The 19,521-nt window shown below is 43.3% G+C and overlaps 1 protein-coding gene across 1 annotated transcript; it reads left to right on the forward strand.

Annotated features, from left to right (window-relative positions):
• Positions 1-786: 786 nt before the first annotated feature.
• On the forward strand, positions 787-16,727 carry LOC139175037 (ral guanine nucleotide dissociation stimulator-like). Its single transcript, XM_070765849.1, has 15 exons — positions 787-837; positions 1,676-1,869; positions 2,270-2,391; positions 2,844-3,059; positions 3,349-3,452; positions 4,704-4,788; positions 5,083-5,160; positions 5,700-5,786; positions 6,105-6,137; positions 7,145-7,266; positions 8,507-8,602; positions 10,010-10,250; positions 12,435-12,593; positions 13,289-13,403; positions 16,552-16,727. The coding sequence occupies exons 2-15, from the start codon at positions 1,680-1,682 to the stop codon at positions 16,725-16,727; spliced, it is 1,824 nt and encodes a 607-aa protein (XP_070621950.1). The 5' UTR covers positions 787-837; positions 1,676-1,679.
• Positions 16,728-19,521: the final 2,794 nt, after the last annotated feature.

Here is a 19,521-nt window from a genome sequence, read left to right on the forward strand (position 1 = left end):
TCTCTCTCTCTTTCTTTCCCTCCTCCTTCTCCTCTCCCGCCACCTTTACCAATCTGCCCATCTACCCTTTCATGAAACGTACCTACACTTCAGAAGTATGTTATGATTTGTTCCATGGAATAAACTGCTTCCTCTTTTCCTCCAAAGCAGTTTATCCTCAAACTGGTCTGACAGGTTACTGTGTTAGCTCCAGCCCCCCAACCCCAACCCCAAATGTTTGCTTACTTGTAGTGTGGGATCTTAATCCTTTCTCCATTTGGCTCGGTCCCCATCTCTCAATCCAAGTTTATCACCCAGGGGTGTGTGTGTGTGTGTGTAAATATATATATAAATATATATTTATTTATAAATAAATAAATAAATATAAATATATAAAGACATAAGACACACAGAGAGATAGAGAGATGATGGCTAGATAGCTAGACAGACAGACAGAAAGAAAGACGGACAGACAGACAGACAGACAGACGTGGGTTTTGGTGTGTTTGGTTTCCCCCCCGTGTAATATCGAGAGTGTTTTTGGGATGTTTCGCTGAGATGACACCCGTCATCTTCAGGCTGATATTTTGGGCTCCATGCTGCTGCGAATAAAGTGACTGTATTCGCAGCAGCACAAAGCCCAAAACATCAGCCGGAAGATAAAGGGTGTCATCTCATCGAAACGTCGCAAAAACACTCTGGATCTTACATGGGGGAAAACCCGAACAAACAGCTGTTGAAGACAGACAGACAAAGTAAGTTTTGCATAAACATCCTTTTAACCTTTTTTCTATTTAGGTATGAGAAAATCGGCAACCAACACAATGGAAATACGGAAGAGCGTACGAAGTTGAAAAAGTAAGCGCCAGTTCGTATTGTCTCTCTTTTCAAGTTTCTAGACATCAAGGTGTTTTCTCCAGGGAAGGGAGGGGGGAAACTGCACCACCACGCTCCTCCCAACCCAGGGGAAATCATAGCTTTCAAAGTACAGGTATCCTTCAATTTGCCATTCCAATTGAGCCCCAATGGGACATTTTTTAAAGGGAGTTTTGCCCCATGTTATCACTTTTCTCACTGTAGTTGTTAAGTGGATCTGGCTTCCTTATTGACTTTGCTTCTTCTCCTTCTCCCTCTTCTTCTGCTCCTCCTCTTCCTCCTCCTCCTCCTTCTTCTTCTTTTCTTCCTCCTCCTCCTTTTTTCCTCTTCCTCCTCCTCCTTGTCCTTCTTTTCTTCTTCTTCTCCTTCCTTTCTTCTTCTTCATCTTCTTCTTCTCCTCCTTCTCCTTTTTCTCCTTCCTCCTCCTCCTGCTCCTTCTTCTCCCTTTCCTCCTTCTTTTTTCCTCTTCCTCCTCCTCCTTGTCCTTCTTTTCTTCTTCTCCTTCCTTTCTTCTTCTTCTTCTTCTTCTTCTTCTTCTTCTTCTTCTTCTTCTTCTCCTCCTTTTTCTCCTTCCTCCTCCTCCTGCTCCTTCTTCTTCCCTTTCTCCTTCTTTCCACTTTCTCCTCCTCCTCCTCTCCGCATATCCTCCTAGCGCTGATGATGTTACCGAGTTGGGCCATGAAACACCTGCAAGAAAACCATCAAGTTCAGGGAACCCCAAGGGCCCCCTATTTCGACCCCCGAGCAACCCAATTATCCTCTCTTCCATAAATAAAGCTGTCCAAAGTTCTCAGCCTCCTTCTCCCTCTTAATCCCCCAGGTCTATGTCATCCATCCTGGGAGCCTGGATTGATCTGTACCCCGAAGACTTTCAAAGCCCACCGGATTACACCTGCCTTGAGCAGATGATCAGCTACACCGGTCGCTTCTTCCCTGGCTCGGATTTGGAGACTCAGGCGCGAATCCTCTATTCCAAGTTCTGGGAGAAAAAGGGCACCCAGACCGTAAATGATGGTGAGCGGCTGAGTAACGACTTCCCCAAATCTGGAGATAGTTCTCCTACGGCAGGGACGGTGAACCTTTTTCCCCTCGGGTGCCGAAAGAGCGTGGGTGGGTGCTATCGCACATGCCCGAGTGCCCAGACTCATCACTCAATGCCCGGGGAGGGCGAAAACAGCTTCCCCTGCCCCCTGCTGGGCCCAGTAGTCTAGAATAATAATATAAAAAAGACAAATTGAGAGAACAAGCCAATTTCAAACTTTTCTCACCTCCCACTTGATATAGTCTATTTGTTTACTGCCAAATCTTTTACAGTTATAGTTTATAGTTTATTAGATTTGTATGCCGTCCCTCTCCGGCTCACAACATAACTGTTTATCTGTTGCTTGATGCCTTTTTTTTTTTTTTGCTGCAGATTGGCCAATTCCCAGATGCCTACAGGGAGTGGAGGACGAGATTTGCTTGACCGACGACAAGTTCGAATTCCAGTCTTTTTCTACATATATGATTGCTGAGCAGTTGACCCGGATGGATGCTGTAAGTCCAGCTGCAACTGAAACCAGAGATATTCATTTTTTAAAAAAATTAAAAAATATGATCTTGTGGGCAATACTCAAATCGTGTTTTAGGCGCCACGGTTCTAAGCTTTCAAGACCCAGGATAGTTAGTCTCTTTTCGTAGGGTATTTCTGTTTCGAGTGGAGGAGTGAAGGTTTCTTCTGGTGAAATATCTTTGGATGTTTTCAATGGTGTTGATGTCTGAGATTTGGTATGGGTTCCAGACAGATGAGCTGTATTCAAGGATGGGTCTGGCAAAAGTTTTGTGGGCTCTAGTCAGTAGTGTGAGATTGCCTTCATTGGGTAGCCACACTCTTTTCCTGGGATTTGAACCTGGATTTGAATATTTATATATAAGTCCCGGCGGTCCTCGCATCCGTGCCTCCTTCCTTTGAAGTGATCCCTAACCTCCCCCCCCCCCCCCCGATGCAGGATCTCTTTATGAAAGTGGTGCCTTATCACTGCCTGGGCTCCATCTGGTCCCAGCGGGACAAGAAAGGGAAGGAGCATTTGGCCCCCACCATCCGGGCCACCATCGCCCAGTTCAACACCGTCACCAATTGCGTCATCGTCACCTGCCTGAAGGACAAGACGCTGAAGCCCCAGCAGAGAGCCAAAGTGTTGGAGCGCTGGATTCAAATCGCCCGGGTACGTTAGAGGATCCAAACGGCTTCCCTCTCTCTCTTTTCCCCACTTTGCATCTCCTGCTCTGCGCTGGGCACCGTAGTTCGGTGCAGGAAAAAACCCCTACTCCCTGCGGGAAAAACCCACCACCACCACCATCCTCCCTCGGGGTCACGCGCCCCTCTGGCATCGCGCCACTCCAGAGAGACCCGCATCACTATTGGAGAAGCACCGCCGTAGACATAAGACAGCGATCCGAGCAGCTGATTGACACCTGTCATTTTTTCCAAACCACCCCCCCTCCCCTCTGCAGTTATGCCGAAACCTGAAGAACTTCTCTTCCCTCCATGCCATCGTTTCTGCCCTCCAGAGCTATGCCATTCATAGGCTGAAGAAAACCTGGGATGAAGTATCGCGGTGAGTCCAGAGAAGAGGAAAAGGCCCTGCAGATGAGCGCCTGTTATCCCCTTACCGGTTTCATGCCAACGCTTCCCAAATTTATTTCCTTATTTGCGATTTACTTATTTATTTATTTACTTACTTATTTATTTCATTTATTTATTAGATTTGTATGCCGCCCCTTTCCGAAGGCTCTGTGGGGCCTCCCCTAGGAATCTCTTGGGAGGAAACAGGGCTGGAAAAGTCGGGGAGAAGCCTCTGTGGGGCCTCTCTAGGAATCTCCTGGGAGGGAAAAGGGCTGGAAAAGTCAGGGAGAAGCCTCTGTGGGGCCTCCCTAGGAATCTCCTGGGAGGAAACAGGGCCGGAAAAGCCGGGGAGAAGCCTCCGTGGGGCCTCTCTAGGAATCTCCTGGGAGGGAAAAGGGCTGGAAAAGTCAGGGAGAAGCCTCTGTGGGGCCTCCCTAGGAATCTCCTGGGAGGAAACAGGGCCGGAAAAGTCAGGGAGAAGCCTCCGTGGGGCCTCTCTAGGAATCTCCTGGGAGGAAACAGGGCCGGAAAAGTCAGGGAGAAGCCTCCGTGGGGCCTCTCTAGGAATCTCCTGGGAGGAAACAGGGCCGGAAAAGTCAGGGAGAAGCCTCCGTGGGGCCTCTCTAGGAATCTCCTGGGAGGAAACAGGGCCGGAAAAGTCAGGGAGAAGCCTCCGTGGGGCCTCTCTAGGAATCTCCTGGGAGGAAACAGGGCCGGAAAAGTCAGGGAGAAGCCTCCGTGGGGCCTCCCTAGGAATCTCCTGGGAGGAAACAGGGCCGGAAAAGCCGGGGAGAAGCCTCCGTGGGGCCTCTCTAGGAATCTCCTGGGAGGGAAAAGGGCTGGAAAAGTCAGGGAGAAGCCTCTGTGGGGCCTCCCTAGGAATCTCCTGGGAGGAAACAGGGCCGGAAAAGTCAGGGAGAAGCCTCCGTGGGGCCTCTCTAGGAATCTCCTGGGAGGAAACAGGGCGTCCACCCTCCCTGTGGTTTCCCCAATTGCACGCATTATTTGCCTTGACATTGATTCCTTTGGCGAAAAATTGCTTCTTCTTACAAACGTTTCTACTTAAGAACTTGGTCACAGAATGAATTAAGTTCGTAAGTAGAGGCGCCACTGCATAGACAAATGAAACACGCCAAATTCCATATAACATCAACGTATGCACCCAACCTGACCAAAATCTCAACCATTAATATTAATTGTTAATATAATTAATTGTAATATTAACTCTTCCTTCCTTTCGCAGGGAAAGCCGCCGCGTCTTCCGCGAATTATCTGAAATCTTTTCGGACGATAACAATTATTCATTGAGCAGGGAGCTGCTTATTAAGGTAAAGGTCCCTCGGTTAGAATTGGTGTTTTCTCCAGAAAGTAGGGAAAAGAACGGCTTGGCCACACCCTCAGAGGGTCGGGGCCGCCACAGAGAAGGCTGTTCCCCTGGGTCACGCCAGATGACATTGTTTTGTCGACGGAACCCGGAGAAGGCCAACTCTGTGGGACCTAATCTGTCGCTGCGGCTCGTGCGGCAGAAGGCGGTCCCAGAGGTATTAATGGGTTTTGCCTCCGATTTCTGGTCCAGAGCTGGTTCCATTCACCTTGACTTCTCTTTCAAACTCCACTTTCAGGAAGGGACCTCCAAATTTGCCACCATGGAGATCCACTCCAAAACTGATCTGAAGCGCCTGCAGCGTCAAGAAGAAAAGGTGAGGACGCCACAAAATTCCCAGTTGGGCGGCATATAAATTTTATAAAATAAAATAAAGTACCGGTAGATAAAATAAAGTAAAATGAAATGAAAGCAGGGCTTTTCCCAAGGGCAGGAATGGAAACGGTTTTCGCCCAGGATGGGATCGGTCCTCTCTGGAAGGCCAAGCGCAGGAATCTCATTTAATTTATTTTAATTTATTTTATTTATTTCACTTCTAAGCCGCCCAATTCCTAGTGGACTCTGGAGGGCGTGCAGTCATAGGCAATAACAAAAGAGTAAAATACACTGCTCAAAAGAATAAAGGGGACACTTAAACAACACAATATAACTCCAAGCAAATGAAACTTCTGTCTGGAACTGGGGAAGCATCTCGGGGGAGAAGTGAAACGTCTTTCAAGGTGGAACAAAAATGCAGCTGCCTTTTGCGAAAGCACAGTTGGGACAGCTGTGGTTTGGATTGACCGAGGATGTCCCTTTTTTTGCTGTTTCTCCTGCCTCCATTCCTCTTCCTAATTTTTCCTTTTCCCATTCCAGGGTGTAATGCAAGGCGCCATTCCTTACCTGGGCACCTTCTTGACTGACCTGGTGATGCTGGACACCTTCATGAAGGATAAATTGGAGGTAGGTTCTCCTCCTAGCCTTGGGCGGCTTATAAACCAAATAATTAAATTAAATTAAATGAATTAAGATTGTTCTGGTTGCCTGTCAGATTCTCATCGTTGAGACATATTTTACTTGACTTGAACACCTTAAAAAAAAAAAGGTCTAGCCTCTGGTTGCAAATAAATACATCGCGATCCTTGCTATCTTTGCTGAGTCTGCTTTGCATCCAAATCTAATAAGCTATTATTATTATTATTATTATTATTATTATTATTATTATTATTATTATTAAGAACATGGAATGTTAAGGATCTGGGTTCTTTCTTTCTTTTTTAGGGAAATCTAATCAACTTTGAGAAAAGAAGAAAGGTAAGTCATTTGCAATTATTCCCGGATTTACGACCACAATCGAGCACTCAAAATTCCTGCTGCTAAACGAGACACTTGAGTGCTTTTTAAAAAAACCCTTTGTACAATCTTTCTTGCCACGGGCGTTAAGCGAATCCCAGATAGTAACAACGTTGTAAAGTAAACCTGTCTGCCCCATTGATATTGCTTGTCATCTGGGCCACTAAATGAATTGTCATTAGCCAAAGAACCCCCTGTATTATAATTAATAATTTAATAATAATTTATTGGATTTGTATGCCGCCCCTCTCCGCAGACTTGGGGCGGCTAACAGCAATAATAAACACAACATGTACAATCCAATAATAAAAAACAACTAAGAACCCCTATTATAAAACCAAACTTACACACAAACTTACCATGCATAACTTGTAATGGCCTAGGGGGAAGAGCTATCTCAACTCCCCCATGCCTGGCGGTATAAATGAGTCTTGAGTAGTTTACGAAAGGCAGGGAGGGTGGGGGCAGTTCTAATCTCCGAGGGGGGGAGTTGGTTCCAGAGGACCGGGGCCGCCACAGAGAAGGCTCTTCCCCTGGGGCCCGCCAAACGACATTGTTTAGTCGACGGGACCCGGAGAAGGCCAACTTTGTGGGACCTTATCGGCCGCTGGGATTTGTGCGGTTATCTCGAGAAAGAGGAAGGCAGCAGTTCAAAGTCAGAAATTTGGAATGACCTCTTCGCCAAAGTGATGCTGGCTTTGATTGGCGGGCGGAAATTTTCAGTAGTTTGGAGAACCGGTAGTGGAAATTTTGAGTAGCTCGGACAACGTAAATACCACTTTTGGTCGGCCCTGCCCTCATCTATTCTCTGCCTCCCGATTCCCAGCTGGTTGGGAGGAAATGGGGAGTTTGTAGCATCCATTCCCTGCTAGGCCCACAGCATCGGCAGTTAAAAAATTTGAAAGCCACCGCTATTTTCTCCCCCTTTAAACGCAAACATGCCCAAACATCTTGGTTGCTTCCTGCAGGAGTTTGAAGTCATTGCCCAGATCAAGTTGCTCCAGTCGGCTTGTAATAATTACAACTTCACTGAGGACAATAATTTCAAGACTTGGTTTCAGGAATTGGAACAGCTAAGTGAAGCCGAAAGGTAAGAAGAGGGCTCCATTCTTCTCTCGGGCTGCAAATAGCGGTTGTATTATTTTTAAAATTGTTTTATATATATGAATGGATAGATGTGTGTGTGTGTGTGTGAGTTAAGGCTTTTTGTTTTTATTGCTAGTATTTTTATTGCTAGTATTGCTGTCAGCCACTCAGAGTCCATTTTGGACATGGGCAATAAACAAGTCACAAAAGAAAGAAAGAAAAAAGAAAGGAAAGAAGGAAGGAAAGAAAGAAAGGGAAGAAAGAAAGAAGGAAGGAAAGAAGGAAGGAAAGAAAGAAAGAAGGAAGGAAAGAAAGAAGGAAAGAAAGAAGGAAAGAAAAGAATTAAAGAAAGAAGGAAAGAAAGAAAGAAAAGAATTAAAGAAAGAAGGAAGGAAGGAAAGAAAGAAAGAAGGAAAGAAAGAAAGAAGGAAAGAAAGAAGGAAGGAAAGAAAGAAAGAAGGAAAGAAAGAAAAGAAAGAAGATATTAAGAAAGAAAGAAGGAAAGAAAGAAGGAAAGAAAAGAATTAAAGAAAGAAGGAAAGAAAGAAAGAAAAGAATTAAAGAAAGAAGTAAGGAAGGAAAGAAAGAAAGAAAGAAAGAAGGAAAGAAAGAAAGAAGGAAAGAAAGAAAGAAGGAAGGAAAGAAGGAAGGAAAGAAAGAAAGAAGGAAAGAAAAAAGGAAAGAAAGAAGAAAGAAAGAAAGAAAGAAAGAAAGAGGGAAGGAAAGAAAGGAAAGAAAGAAAGAAGGAAAGAAAGAAAGGAAAGAAGGAAGGAAGGAAGAAAGAAAGAAAGAAAGAAAGAAAGAAAGAAAGAAAGAAAATAAATTTAGGACTTCTTGTCAAGCCAAGAAATATTTTTCTTTCTTTGTATCCTGCCTGATTATTTTTGCAAATTAAGGCTGTGAACAGACCCAACACACCTTCCGCCTCTTATTTGTCCCACAGCAACACGTTGAGTTGGGTTGAACTGAAGGAGACGGATTGACCCAAAATCAAGAGAGCTGGCTTGCGTTCATAAGGCAGGGCTAGAACTCCCAGTCTCCTGGTGATTGGTCCAAACTCGCCCGGTTGGCTTTCCTGCCTAAGGCAGAACTCAACACCTCCTGGTGATTAGTTTTCTTTCATGCCTAAGGCAGGACTTGAACTCCCCGTCTTCAGCTTTCTAGCCTGATGCCTTCCGCACTAGACCAAGTCTCCTGGAAGTGGCCCCGGTGCTCACCGTCCTCTCTTGCTTTTTGGTTTTCAGCTACAGCCTTTTGTGCGGTATCGAACCCTTGTCGGAAACGGCCAACAACACTGTGAAAGCCTTTAAGACCACGGGCAGCGTTAAGCCGATCAGCGAGTAAGTGGGAAGGAAGGAGGGTCTTCAACACAGGAGGGCAGCTGCCCCACCTGGTACTGCTGGAAACACGGGACTTGTTGAAAGGAGGCTTCTTCCTTCCTTCCAATTCTCATCTCCTTCCTTCTCACTCCCATCTCCTTCCTTCCTTCCTTCCTTCCTTCCTTCCTTCCTTCCTTCTAATTCCCATCTCCTTCCTTCTCATTCCCATCTCCTTCCTTCCTTCCTTCCTTCCTTCATTCTAATCTCCTTCCTTCTCATTCCCATCTCCTTCCTTCCTTCCTTCCTTCCTTCCTTCCTTCCTTCCTTCATTCTCATCTCCTTCCTTCTCATTCCCATCTCCTTCCTTCCTTCCTTCCTTCTAATTCCCATCTCCTTCCTTCTCATTCCCATCTCCTTCCTTCCTTCCTTCCTTCCTTCATTCTCATCTCCTTCCTTCTCATTCCCATCTCCTTCCTTCCTTCCTTCATTCTAATCTCCTTCCTTCTCATTCCCATCTCCTTCCTTCCTTCCTTCCTTCTAATTCTCATCTCCTTCCTTCTCATTCCCATCTCCTTCCTTCCTTCCTTCCTTCCTTCATTCTCATCTCCTTCCTTCTCCTTCCCATCTCCTTCCTTCCTTCCTTCCTTCCTTCCTTCTAATTCCCATCTCCTTCCTTCTCATTCCCATCTCCTTCCTTCCTTCCTTCCTTCATTCTCATCTCCTTCCTTCTCATTCCCATCTCCTTCCTTCCTTCCTTCATTCCCATCTCCTTCCTTCTCATTCCCATCTCCTTCCTTCCTTCCTTCCTTCCTTCCTTCCTTCCTTCCTTCTAATTCTCATCTCCTTCCTTCTCATTCCCATCTCCTTCCTTCCTTCCTTCCTTCCTTCCTTCATTCATTCTCATCTCCTTCCTTCTCCTTCCCATCTCCTTCCTTCCTTCCTTCCTTCCTTCTAATTCCCATCTCCTTCCTTCTCATTCCCATCTCCTTCCTTCCTTCCTTCCTTCCTTCCTTCATTCTCATCTCCTTCCTTCTCATTCCCATCTCCTTCCTTCTTTCCTTCCTTCCTTCCTTCTAATTCTCATCTCCTTCCTTCTCATTCCCATCTCCCTCCTTCCTTCCTTCCTTCCTTCCTTCCCTCCCTCCCTCCCTCCCTGCAATCTATTACAGGAACACCCTCCCCACTCAAGGTGGGAGCCAGCCCCATCCAATCCCCCCTCCCGCCCTTCTTCCGACTTTTATTTATTCTATTTTTTTTTTAAAATCAATTTGTATGCTCCCTAGGGATTCTAGGTGGCTCCCAACCAGAAATAAAACATGCAAATCATATTAAAACCCCCTAAAACAATTTTTTTTAAAAAACCAGTCAAATCCCAAGAGTTAAAAACCACGCCCGTCATTTATGGCTGGACTTCTTTTCTCCCCGCAGCCGGCCATCCCCCAATGGCGACGCCTGTGCCAGCAGCAGCTCTCACTTCAAGTTCTTAGGCCACCTGAAGCCCAGCAATTGGGTCAATTCTGTCGGCAGCTCCTTAGCCTGTACCAGCAACTCTGTCCTGGAAGAGATGAAGCCCATCGATGAGTCCGAGTTGCCTGATTGGGTCCAGGAGAAAAAGGTACAGGACCCTGGCTCCCTGGGGGGATGGCAAGGGGGTCCCATTTCAAGGGGGGTGAGCATAGGAGGGCTTTGATGCGTGGGTGGTGGTGGTTTAGAGCAACCAGGGAAGTGAGAACGCGGAGATGATGGTCTTCTTGTTGCTTTGAGAAGATACGATGGGCCAGAAGTCGCACGGGGTAGGAGATAATAGAAGATGTTTGGCCATAGCATTTTAGACTTATATACCGCTTCATGGTGCTTTACAGCCCTCTCTAAACAGTTTTTACAGAGGGTCAGTGTAATTGCCCCCAACCATCTGGGTCCTCATTTGACCCCCTTAGAAGGATGGAAGGCTGAGTCAACCTTGAGCCTGGTGAGGATTGAACTGCTGGCAGTGGGAAGGGAGGGAGGGAGGGAAGGGAAGGGAAGGGAGGGGGAGGGAGGGAGAGAAGGAGGGAGGGAGGAAGGAAGGAAGGAAGGGCAATAGCACTGAGATTTATAGACCCTAGTGCTCTTACAGCCCTCTCTAAGCGGTTTAGAGAACCAGCCTCTCGCCCCCAACAATCTGGGTCCTCATTTGACCCCCTTAGAAGGATGGAAGGGAGTCAACCTTGAGCCTGGTGAGGATTGAACTGCTGGCAGTGGGAAGGGAGGGAGGGAGGGAAGGAAGGGAAGGGAGGGAGAGGGAGGGAGAGAGGGAGGGAGGGAGGAAGGAAGGAAGGGCAATAGCACTGAGATTTATAGACCCTAGTGCTCTTACAGCCCTCTCTAAGCGGTTTAGAGAACCAGCCCCTTGCCCCCAACAATCTGGGTCCTCATTTGACCCCCTTAGAAGGATGGAAGGCTGAGTCAACCTTGAGCCTGGTGAGGATTGAAGTGCTGGCAGTGGGAAGGAAGGGAAGGGAAGGGAAGGGAAGGGAAGGAAGGAAGGAAGGAAGGAAGGAAGGAAGGAAGGAAGGGCAATAGCACTGAGATTATAAATAGACCCTAGTGCTCTTACAGCCCTCTCTAAGCGGATTAGAGAACCAGCCTCTTGCCCCCAACAATCTGGGTCCTCATTTGACCCACCTCGGAAGGACGGAAGGCTGAGTCAACTTTGAGCCTACTGAGATTCGATCTGCCAAACGGCTGGCAGCCAGTGATCAGCAGAAGTAGCTTGCAGTACTGCACTTGCCACCGAGGTGCAACATTTAGAGACCGTTTGGAGAGTCCATCTCCAAAACTATCTGATTTGGCCTGTCAGTCACCAGCCCCTCCCACAGCCAAATCAGAGGAGGAGGTGGGAGAGTCAGGTCAGCATCAGGGCAAAGTGAGAGGGAATGGAGCTGGCACAGGGAGAGAGATAGGGGGGTAGGGGGGAGAGATGAAGAGAGAGTGGGAGAGGAGGATAGAAGGAGAGAAGGAGGGAGAGAGGGAGTGGAGAGAGAGATGAAAAGAGTGGGAGAGAGGGAGAGGGGGTAGAAAGAGAGAAGGAGGGAGAGATGGAGAGGTGGGAGAGAGAGATAAAGAGACAGAGGGGGAAAGAGAGAGGAAGAGAGAGAGGGAGGGGAAGAGATATGAAGAGAGAGAGGGAGAGAGAGATGAAGAGAGTGTGGGAGAGGGGGATAGAAGGAGAGAGAAGGAGGGAGAGAGTGAGATGAAGAGAGAGATGAAGAGAGAGTGGGAGAGAGGGAGAGGGTGGAGAGAGAGATGAAGAGAGAGAGAGGGAAGGGGGAGAGAGAGAAGTAGGGAGAGGGAGGGAGGGGCAAAGCCTGGGCTGTCCATCAGCTCTCAGACGGACAACAGCCCCCAGTTCTGGCAATGGCCAATGAGCAAGAGGAACAGCTGGGTCCTGTGCCTGATACACAGAAAGCAGAGGAGAGGAGAGCAGTGGAAATCTATGAGCTGGTCCTCGGGACAGAAAAGCCACCGCTGCTAGAGAAATCCCTACCGTAGCCCTGGGGATAAAAGGCAGCAGTGATTAAATGTAGCAGATAACTATTCATCTTCCCGCCGGACAGATTTGTTAGAATGCAGAGAGAGAAACATTTTTTTGCCGGGGCTGCCGGCGGTCCAAATTTAAAGACTCTTGAGTTCAGGGGGGTTGGCCGTGTTTGGGGAACTACGTCAGAAGGCCACCTTCTCAACGTCTTCCTTTGGACCACGGTGGGGTCCCTGTTGTTGTAAGCATCCCAAAGATGTCTTCCAGCGAGGACAAAGGATAAGATAGGCAGATCTCATTGATTGGATAGTCAACGTCGTCTTTCCGTTTCTCTAGGATGGGGAATCTCCCTCATCCTCCTCCGTGGATACATCGGGTCTCGGCTCAAGGTCAAGCAATGAATCCTCCCAGCCGGCAACATTACCCATTATACAACAAACAATCATCCGAGTCAAATTGGCGACGGATAATGGAAACATGTTTAAAAGTATTTTGGTAGGTCTTCTGTTGTGCGCCGTAGCCAGTCGGCAATTAGCCCCGAATTAAAACTCAAACACAAAGGTTCCAAAAGGAACAAGACCGTGCCCAGGTGGCCCCAGTTTATCAGGCTCAAGAGGGCCTGCGAGCCAACCACAACATTAGGTGCCCCAAAGCTTTGCTGGAGGCGAGAAGGTTGGGATAATAATCTCGTCTCTGTCTGTAGATGAGACTTGAACCTAATGAGCATCGGTGTGGAACCACACCTAGTGAAAATTGTGTCTTTTTTGCACAACCACAAAGACACGGCCTTTTGCTGTTCTCAAGATAATGTTTGTGCTCGGAGTTAAACTATGGGGGCCTTTCATGACCCAACTGGGTAACTTCATCAGTGTTAGAAGGGAATGGGACTTTGTTAACATTCACAGAAGCTCTGAGCTTACTGGTTCTCTTGCAGATGTTTCATGGCCCAACTAGGGAACAACATCAGTGCTAGAGGGAGTGAGATTGGTAGGAGGAGGAGGAGGAGGAGGAGGACTGGAGGGGTCCTTGGTGCTCTCTGAGCTTGGTGGATTTCTTTCAGACTTTTTGTGACCCAACTGGGTAACATCATCAGCGAAACTATTAGAGAGCATAGCGACCGCCTTAACGGTGGAATGAAGGGAACTTGGCTTGGCTTCACTCTGGGCCTTTTTAAAATACCTCTCTTCCAGGTGAGCAACCAGGAAAAAGCCCCAGCGGTGATACGGAAAGCTTTGGACAAACACAACCTGGACGAAGATCAGCCAGAGAATTATGAACTTTCCCAGATCATATCAAAGGAGAGAGGTACAGAAAGTTGCGTATTGGATTCTCCGATTTTATTTTAGCGCTATTTATTTACTGTGTAGATTAATTGTGTGTCCAGTTTGGAGGTCTTACCTACAAAAAGATACGGATCAAATTGAACGGGTCCAAAGACGGGCTACAAAAATGGTGGGAAGATCTTAAACATAAAACTTATCAGGAAAGACTATCTATCTATCTATCTATCTATCTATCTATCTATCTATCTATATCTATCTATCTATCTATCTATCTATCTAATCTATCTAATCTATCTAATCTATCTATCTATCTAATCTATCTAATCTATCTATCTATCTAATCTATCTATCTAATCTATCTATCTATCTATCTATCTATCTATCTAATCTATCTATCTATCTATCTATCTATCTAATCTATCTAATCTATCTAATCTATCTATCTATCTATCTATCTATCTATCTATCTATCTATCTAATCTATCTAATCTATCTTATCTATCTATCTATCTATCTATCTATCTATCTATCTATCTATCTAATCTATTTATCTATCTAATCTATCTAATCTATCTATCTAATCTATCTGTCTATCTATCTATCTATCTATCTAATCTATCTAATCTTATCTATCTATCTATCTATCTTATCTATCTATCTATCTATCTATCTATCTTATCTATCTATCTTTCTATCTATCTAATCAATCTATCTATCTATCTTGTCTATCTATCTATCTATCTATCTATCTTATCTATATATCTATCTATCTATCTATCTAATCTATCTATCTAATCTATCTAATCTATCTATCTATCTATCTATCTATCTATCTATCTATCTATCTATCTATCTATCTAATCTATCTAATCTATCTAATCTATCTATCTATCTATCTATCTATATCTATCTATCTAATCTATCTAATCTATCTAATCTATCTTATCTATCTATCTATCTATCTATCTATCTATCTAATCTATTTATCTATCTAATCTATCTAATCTATCTATCTAATCTATCTGTCTATCTATCTATCTATCTAATCTATCTAATCTTATCTATCTATCTATCTATCTATCTTATCTATCTATCTATCTATCTATCTTATCTATCTATCTTTCTATCTATCTAATCAATCTATCTATCTATCTTATCTATCTATCTATCTATCTATCTATCTATCTTATCTATCTATCTATCTATCTATCTAATCTTATCTATCTATCTATCTATCTATCTATCTGTCTAACTTATCTTATCTATCTATCTATCTATATTATCTATCTATCTTTCTATCTCTCTATCTATCTATCTATCTTATCTATCTATCTTATCTATCTATCTATCTTATCTATCTATCTATCTATCTTATCTATCTATCTATCTATCTTATCTATCTATCTATCTATCTTATCTATCTATCTATCTATCTATCTTATCTATCTATCTATCTATCTATCTTATCTATCTATCTATCTTATCTATCTATCTATCTATCTATCTATCTATCTATCTATCTTATCTATCTATCTATCTTATCTATCTATCTATCTTATCTATCTATCTATCTATCTATCTATCTATCTATCTATCTTATCTATCTATCTATCTATCTTATCTTATCTATCTATCTATCTATCTTATCTATCTATCTATCTATCTATCTTATCTATCTATCTATCTATCTATCTATCTATCTATCTTATCTATCTATCTATCTTATCTATCTATCTATCTATCTATCTATCTATATTATCTATCTATCTATCTATCTATCTATCTATCTATCTATCTATCTATCTACCTACCTACCTACCTATTAATTAGTTCAACTTCTATGCCGCCCAATCCGACTCAGGGCAGCTTACAACAGTATAAAATACAACAATAAAAAAGAAGAAGTCAAACATAAAACTGAATGATAAAACCATTAATTAAAACCCTAATAACCTAAAAAAAATGAACCCAACATGCGTACTAAACATATAATTAATGAACTCCATCTGTCTAGTCTGGAGGACAGAAGGGAAAGAGGGGACATGATCGGAACATTTAAATATGTCCAAGGGTTAAATAAGGTTCAGGAGGGAAGTGTTCTTAATAGGAGAGTGGACACAAGAACAAGGGGGCACAATCTGAAGTTAGTTGGGGTTAGTCTGAAGCAATGTGAGAAAATATTATTTGACTGAAAGAGTAGTAGATCATTGGAACAAACTTCCAACTCCCCCCAGATATCAGAGTTGCCCCCACCCTCCTTGCCTTTCATAAGCTCCTTAAAACCCACCTCTGTCATCAGGCATGGGGGAATTGAGACTTTCCCTCCCCCTAGGCTTATAAAATTTATGCATGGTATGTTAATATGTATGATTGGTTTCTAAATTGGGGTTTTAAATTAACTTAAACTTAAATATTAGATTTGTTTACATTGTATTACTGCTGCTGTTAGCCGCCCCGAGTCTGCGGAGAGGGGCGGCATACAAATCTGATTAATAAATAATAAATAATAAAATAACTAAGCAGACGTGGTTGGTAAATCCACAGTCACTGAATTGAAACATGCCTGGGATAAACATAGATCCATCCTAAGATGGATCTTAATGAACTCAACCTGTATAGTGAACTCAATCTGTATAGTCTGGAGGACAGAAGGGGGGACAGGATCGAAACATTTAAATATATTAAAGGGTTAAATAAGGTCCAGGAGGGAAGTGTTTTTAATAGGAAAGTGAACACAAGAACAAGGGGACCCAATCTGAAGTTAGTTGGGGGAAAGATCAAAAGCAACATGAGAGAATATTATTTTATTGAAAGAGTAGTAGATCCTTGGAACAAACTTCCAGCAGACGTGGTAGATAAATCCACAGTGACTGAATTGAAACCTGCCTGGGATAAACATAGATCCACCCTAAGATAAAATACAGAAAATAGTATAAGGGCAGACTAGATGGACCATGAGGTCTTTTTCTGCCGTCAGACTTCTATGTTTCTATGTTTCTAAGATAAAATACAGGAAGTCGTATCAGGGCAGACTAGATGGACCAGGATGGTCTTTGCCTGCCGTCAATCTTCTAGGTTTCTATAAATGCTAATGCTATTGCTGCTGGGGCTAGGGTTAGCGATGTGGAGTAGGGAATCATTTCTTTTTTCTTTCTCCCTCTTCCCCCTAGAGTTCGTCATCCCCAACAGTGCCAACGTTTTCTACGCCATGAACCCAAAGGGCACTTACAGCTTCATTCTCAAGAAGCGCGTCCCCGGCCGGGTGACCGCCTTGAAGCAAGACTCCAGCTTCACGCTTCGCAGGATGAAGAAGAGGGGCTGGAAGATCACCAAAGGCATCTTCTAATCTTATCTAATTCCGTTCTTTTTTGCTATTCCTTCTTTCTTTTTATCTTCTTTAAATTTAGATTTAATTTGATAATATGTCCACCAGTCTAAGGTTATACCTTTTTGTTTTATAGTTTATAAATCTTCTAAATTACCCTGTGGATCCAATATTTCTTCATATCTTACTATTTTGGGGGGAAATTTATTACATTTATTACATGTATTTCTCCATAGAGGCATTTCTCTGTAATGACAAGATTTAATTTTCAACCAAATTCTGTGGAGAGATTCCCTAATTTTATGATTGTAGAAATGTGAATGTACTTTATGCCTCCCATACCAAAGACTGTGACAGCCTATTTGGAATTTGTGTCCTTCTAAAGTTAATAGTCTAGTATTTTTTAATGTTATCCATTCAATGATCCACTGCAATCCTGCTGCTTGGTAGTATAGTTCTATATCTGGTACTCCAAATCTTCCTTGCCTTCTACTATCGTGCAGATGTTTTAATTTCACTCTCGCTTTTTTCCTTCCCAAATGAATTTTGTTATAATTTTATTTAAATCCTGAAAATATTTTTTGTCTAATTTAATTGGGATACTTTGAAATAGGTAAAGTATTTTAGGGAGTATGGACATTTTAATAGCTGAGATTCTCCAATTCATTGGCTATTTGTTTACTTAATATCACATAATTATCATTTTTAAGTTGCACATCTTGCAGATATAGCTATTCCCAAATACTTGATTTTTTAACTACTTGTATTCCCAAATATCTCTCTAATTCTTGGTTCTGTTGATTAATCGTGTTTTTAGTTATTATCTTAGTTTTAATTTTATTTATTTTCAAACCAGCTACTTTTCTGAATTCATTTATTTCTTCAAGGAGATTTTCCGCTGATTCTAATGGATTTTCCAATATACCAACTATATCGTCTGCAAAGGCTTGCAATTTATATTCCTGTCTTTTTTTATTTTAAGACCTTGTATATGAGTATTTTGCCTAATTTGTTGTAATAAGGTTTCTAACATGAATATAAAGAACAAGGGGGACATTGGACACCGTTGTCTTACTCCCATTTGAATGTTCAATTGTTTTGTTTTCCATTTATAATTAATTTAGCCTTTTGCTCCAAATATATTGCCTCAATCATTTATATATGTATTTGTCTGAAATTCATCAATTTTAGTTTATTAATAAAGAATTCCCAATTAAACAATTATCTAACGCTTTCTGATTGTCGAGAAACACGAATGCTACCGGCTTTCCTGAAATGACTTCATAATACTTTAATGCGTTTAGGATCGTTCTTATATTATTCCTAATGTATCTATTTGGGATAACCACATTTTGATCTGAATATAAGTATTTATTGGCTATATTTTTAAATCTTCCCACCATTATTGTTGCAAATATTTTGTAGTCAACATTGAGTAGAGAAATTCTTTGATATGGTCGATTGACTAATCAAATAAAGTTGGTATTGTATTGTATTGAGTAGAGAAATTGGCCTAAAGATTTGTACAGTGTTCCCTCAATTTCCGCGGGGGATGCGTTCCGAGACCGCCCGCGAAAGTCGAATTTCCGCGAAGTAGAGATGCGAAAGTAAATACACCATTTTTGGCTATGGACGGTATCACAAGCCTTCCCTTAACCCTTTAAACCCCTAAATTACCATTTCCCATTCCCTTAGCAACCATTTACTCACCATTATTACTGGTACTCACCATTGAATAAGACACTTAGTGATCCTGATATTTATAAACATAATTATTTATTAACAATAATTATTTTTTTGTTATTTATTTGCAAAAATTATTAGTTTGGTGATGACACGACCTGTCTCAAGATCCCGGGGATCCCTTGGGCTCAGGCAGTGGGATTCCCCGCCGGTTCCCTCTCTGCGCCAAGCGAAGGAATCGAAAAAAGGCTGCTGAGCCCAGAATGGAGTTTCCTCGAAATTAGGAATTATGAGCTTCCAGAAAGGAGTAGGACCAATGGTAATTCTCCCTTCTCGAGCGTCATCGGTCTCCGGGCAAACTCTCCCTTGACTTCAGCCCCTGGAGGAGAGAGTTCCGCCCAGAGAAGCCAAAATCCCCCCTCCCACTTTCCCCGCTTCTCTCCTCCTTCAGGTGAAGCCACAAAGGACTCTGCCCAGAAGCCGATGACGCTCAAGCAGGGAGAATTCCCATTGTGTATGTGTGTGTGTTTGTGTGTGTGCAGCCAGATGCTTCCAGCCCCAGAGAAAGAATCCGCATGGGGGGGGGGGTGTCGCGGGTGTCGCGGGTGTCGCGAGGAAGCGTTTATCTCGGCCGTTTGAGGTGGACCGGGCCAGAACGAGGAACAGCGCCAATGGGAATTCTCCCTGCTTGAGCGTCATCGGCTTCTGGGCAGAGTCCTTTGTGGCTTCACCTGAAGGAGGAGAGAAGCGGGGAAAGTGGGAGGGGGGATTTTGGCTTCTCTGGACGGAACTCTCTCCTCCAGGGGCTGAAGTCAAGGGAGAGTTTGCCCGGAGACCAATGACGCTGGAGAAGGGAGAATTACCATTGGTCCTACTCCTTTCTGCAAGCTCATAATTCCTTTCTCGCCCATTGCTTTGAGTTTTGAGCTGTTTCGACTAACACCACGTCAATTTAATCTCTGAGTCTTCGGAGAAGGGGTGTCATACACATCTAAATTATTATTATTATTATTATTATTATTATTATTATTATTATTATTATTATTATTATTATTATTATTATTATTATTATTATTATTGGCCAGGAGAGATTATGGCTGTAGCGTCATTAATAATAATAATAATAATAATA

Source organism: Erythrolamprus reginae, chromosome 12 (assembly GCF_031021105.1).
Source record: "Erythrolamprus reginae isolate rEryReg1 chromosome 12, rEryReg1.hap1, whole genome shotgun sequence".
Lineage (NCBI taxonomy): Eukaryota > Metazoa > Chordata > Lepidosauria > Squamata > Dipsadidae > Erythrolamprus > Erythrolamprus reginae.

Coding starts and splice junctions, on each gene's coding strand:
- LOC139175037 (XM_070765849.1), top strand. CDS start 1,680: ATGTCATCCATCCTGGGAGCCTGGATTGATCTGTACCCCGAAGACTTT. Junction 5,787..6,104: donor TCATGAAGGATAAATTGGAG/GTAGGTTCTCCT, acceptor TTTCTTTTTTAG/GGAAATCTAATCAACTTTGA. Junction 8,603..10,009: donor AGCGTTAAGCCGATCAGCGA/GTAAGTGGGAAG, acceptor TTCTCCCCGCAG/CCGGCCATCCCCCAATGGCG.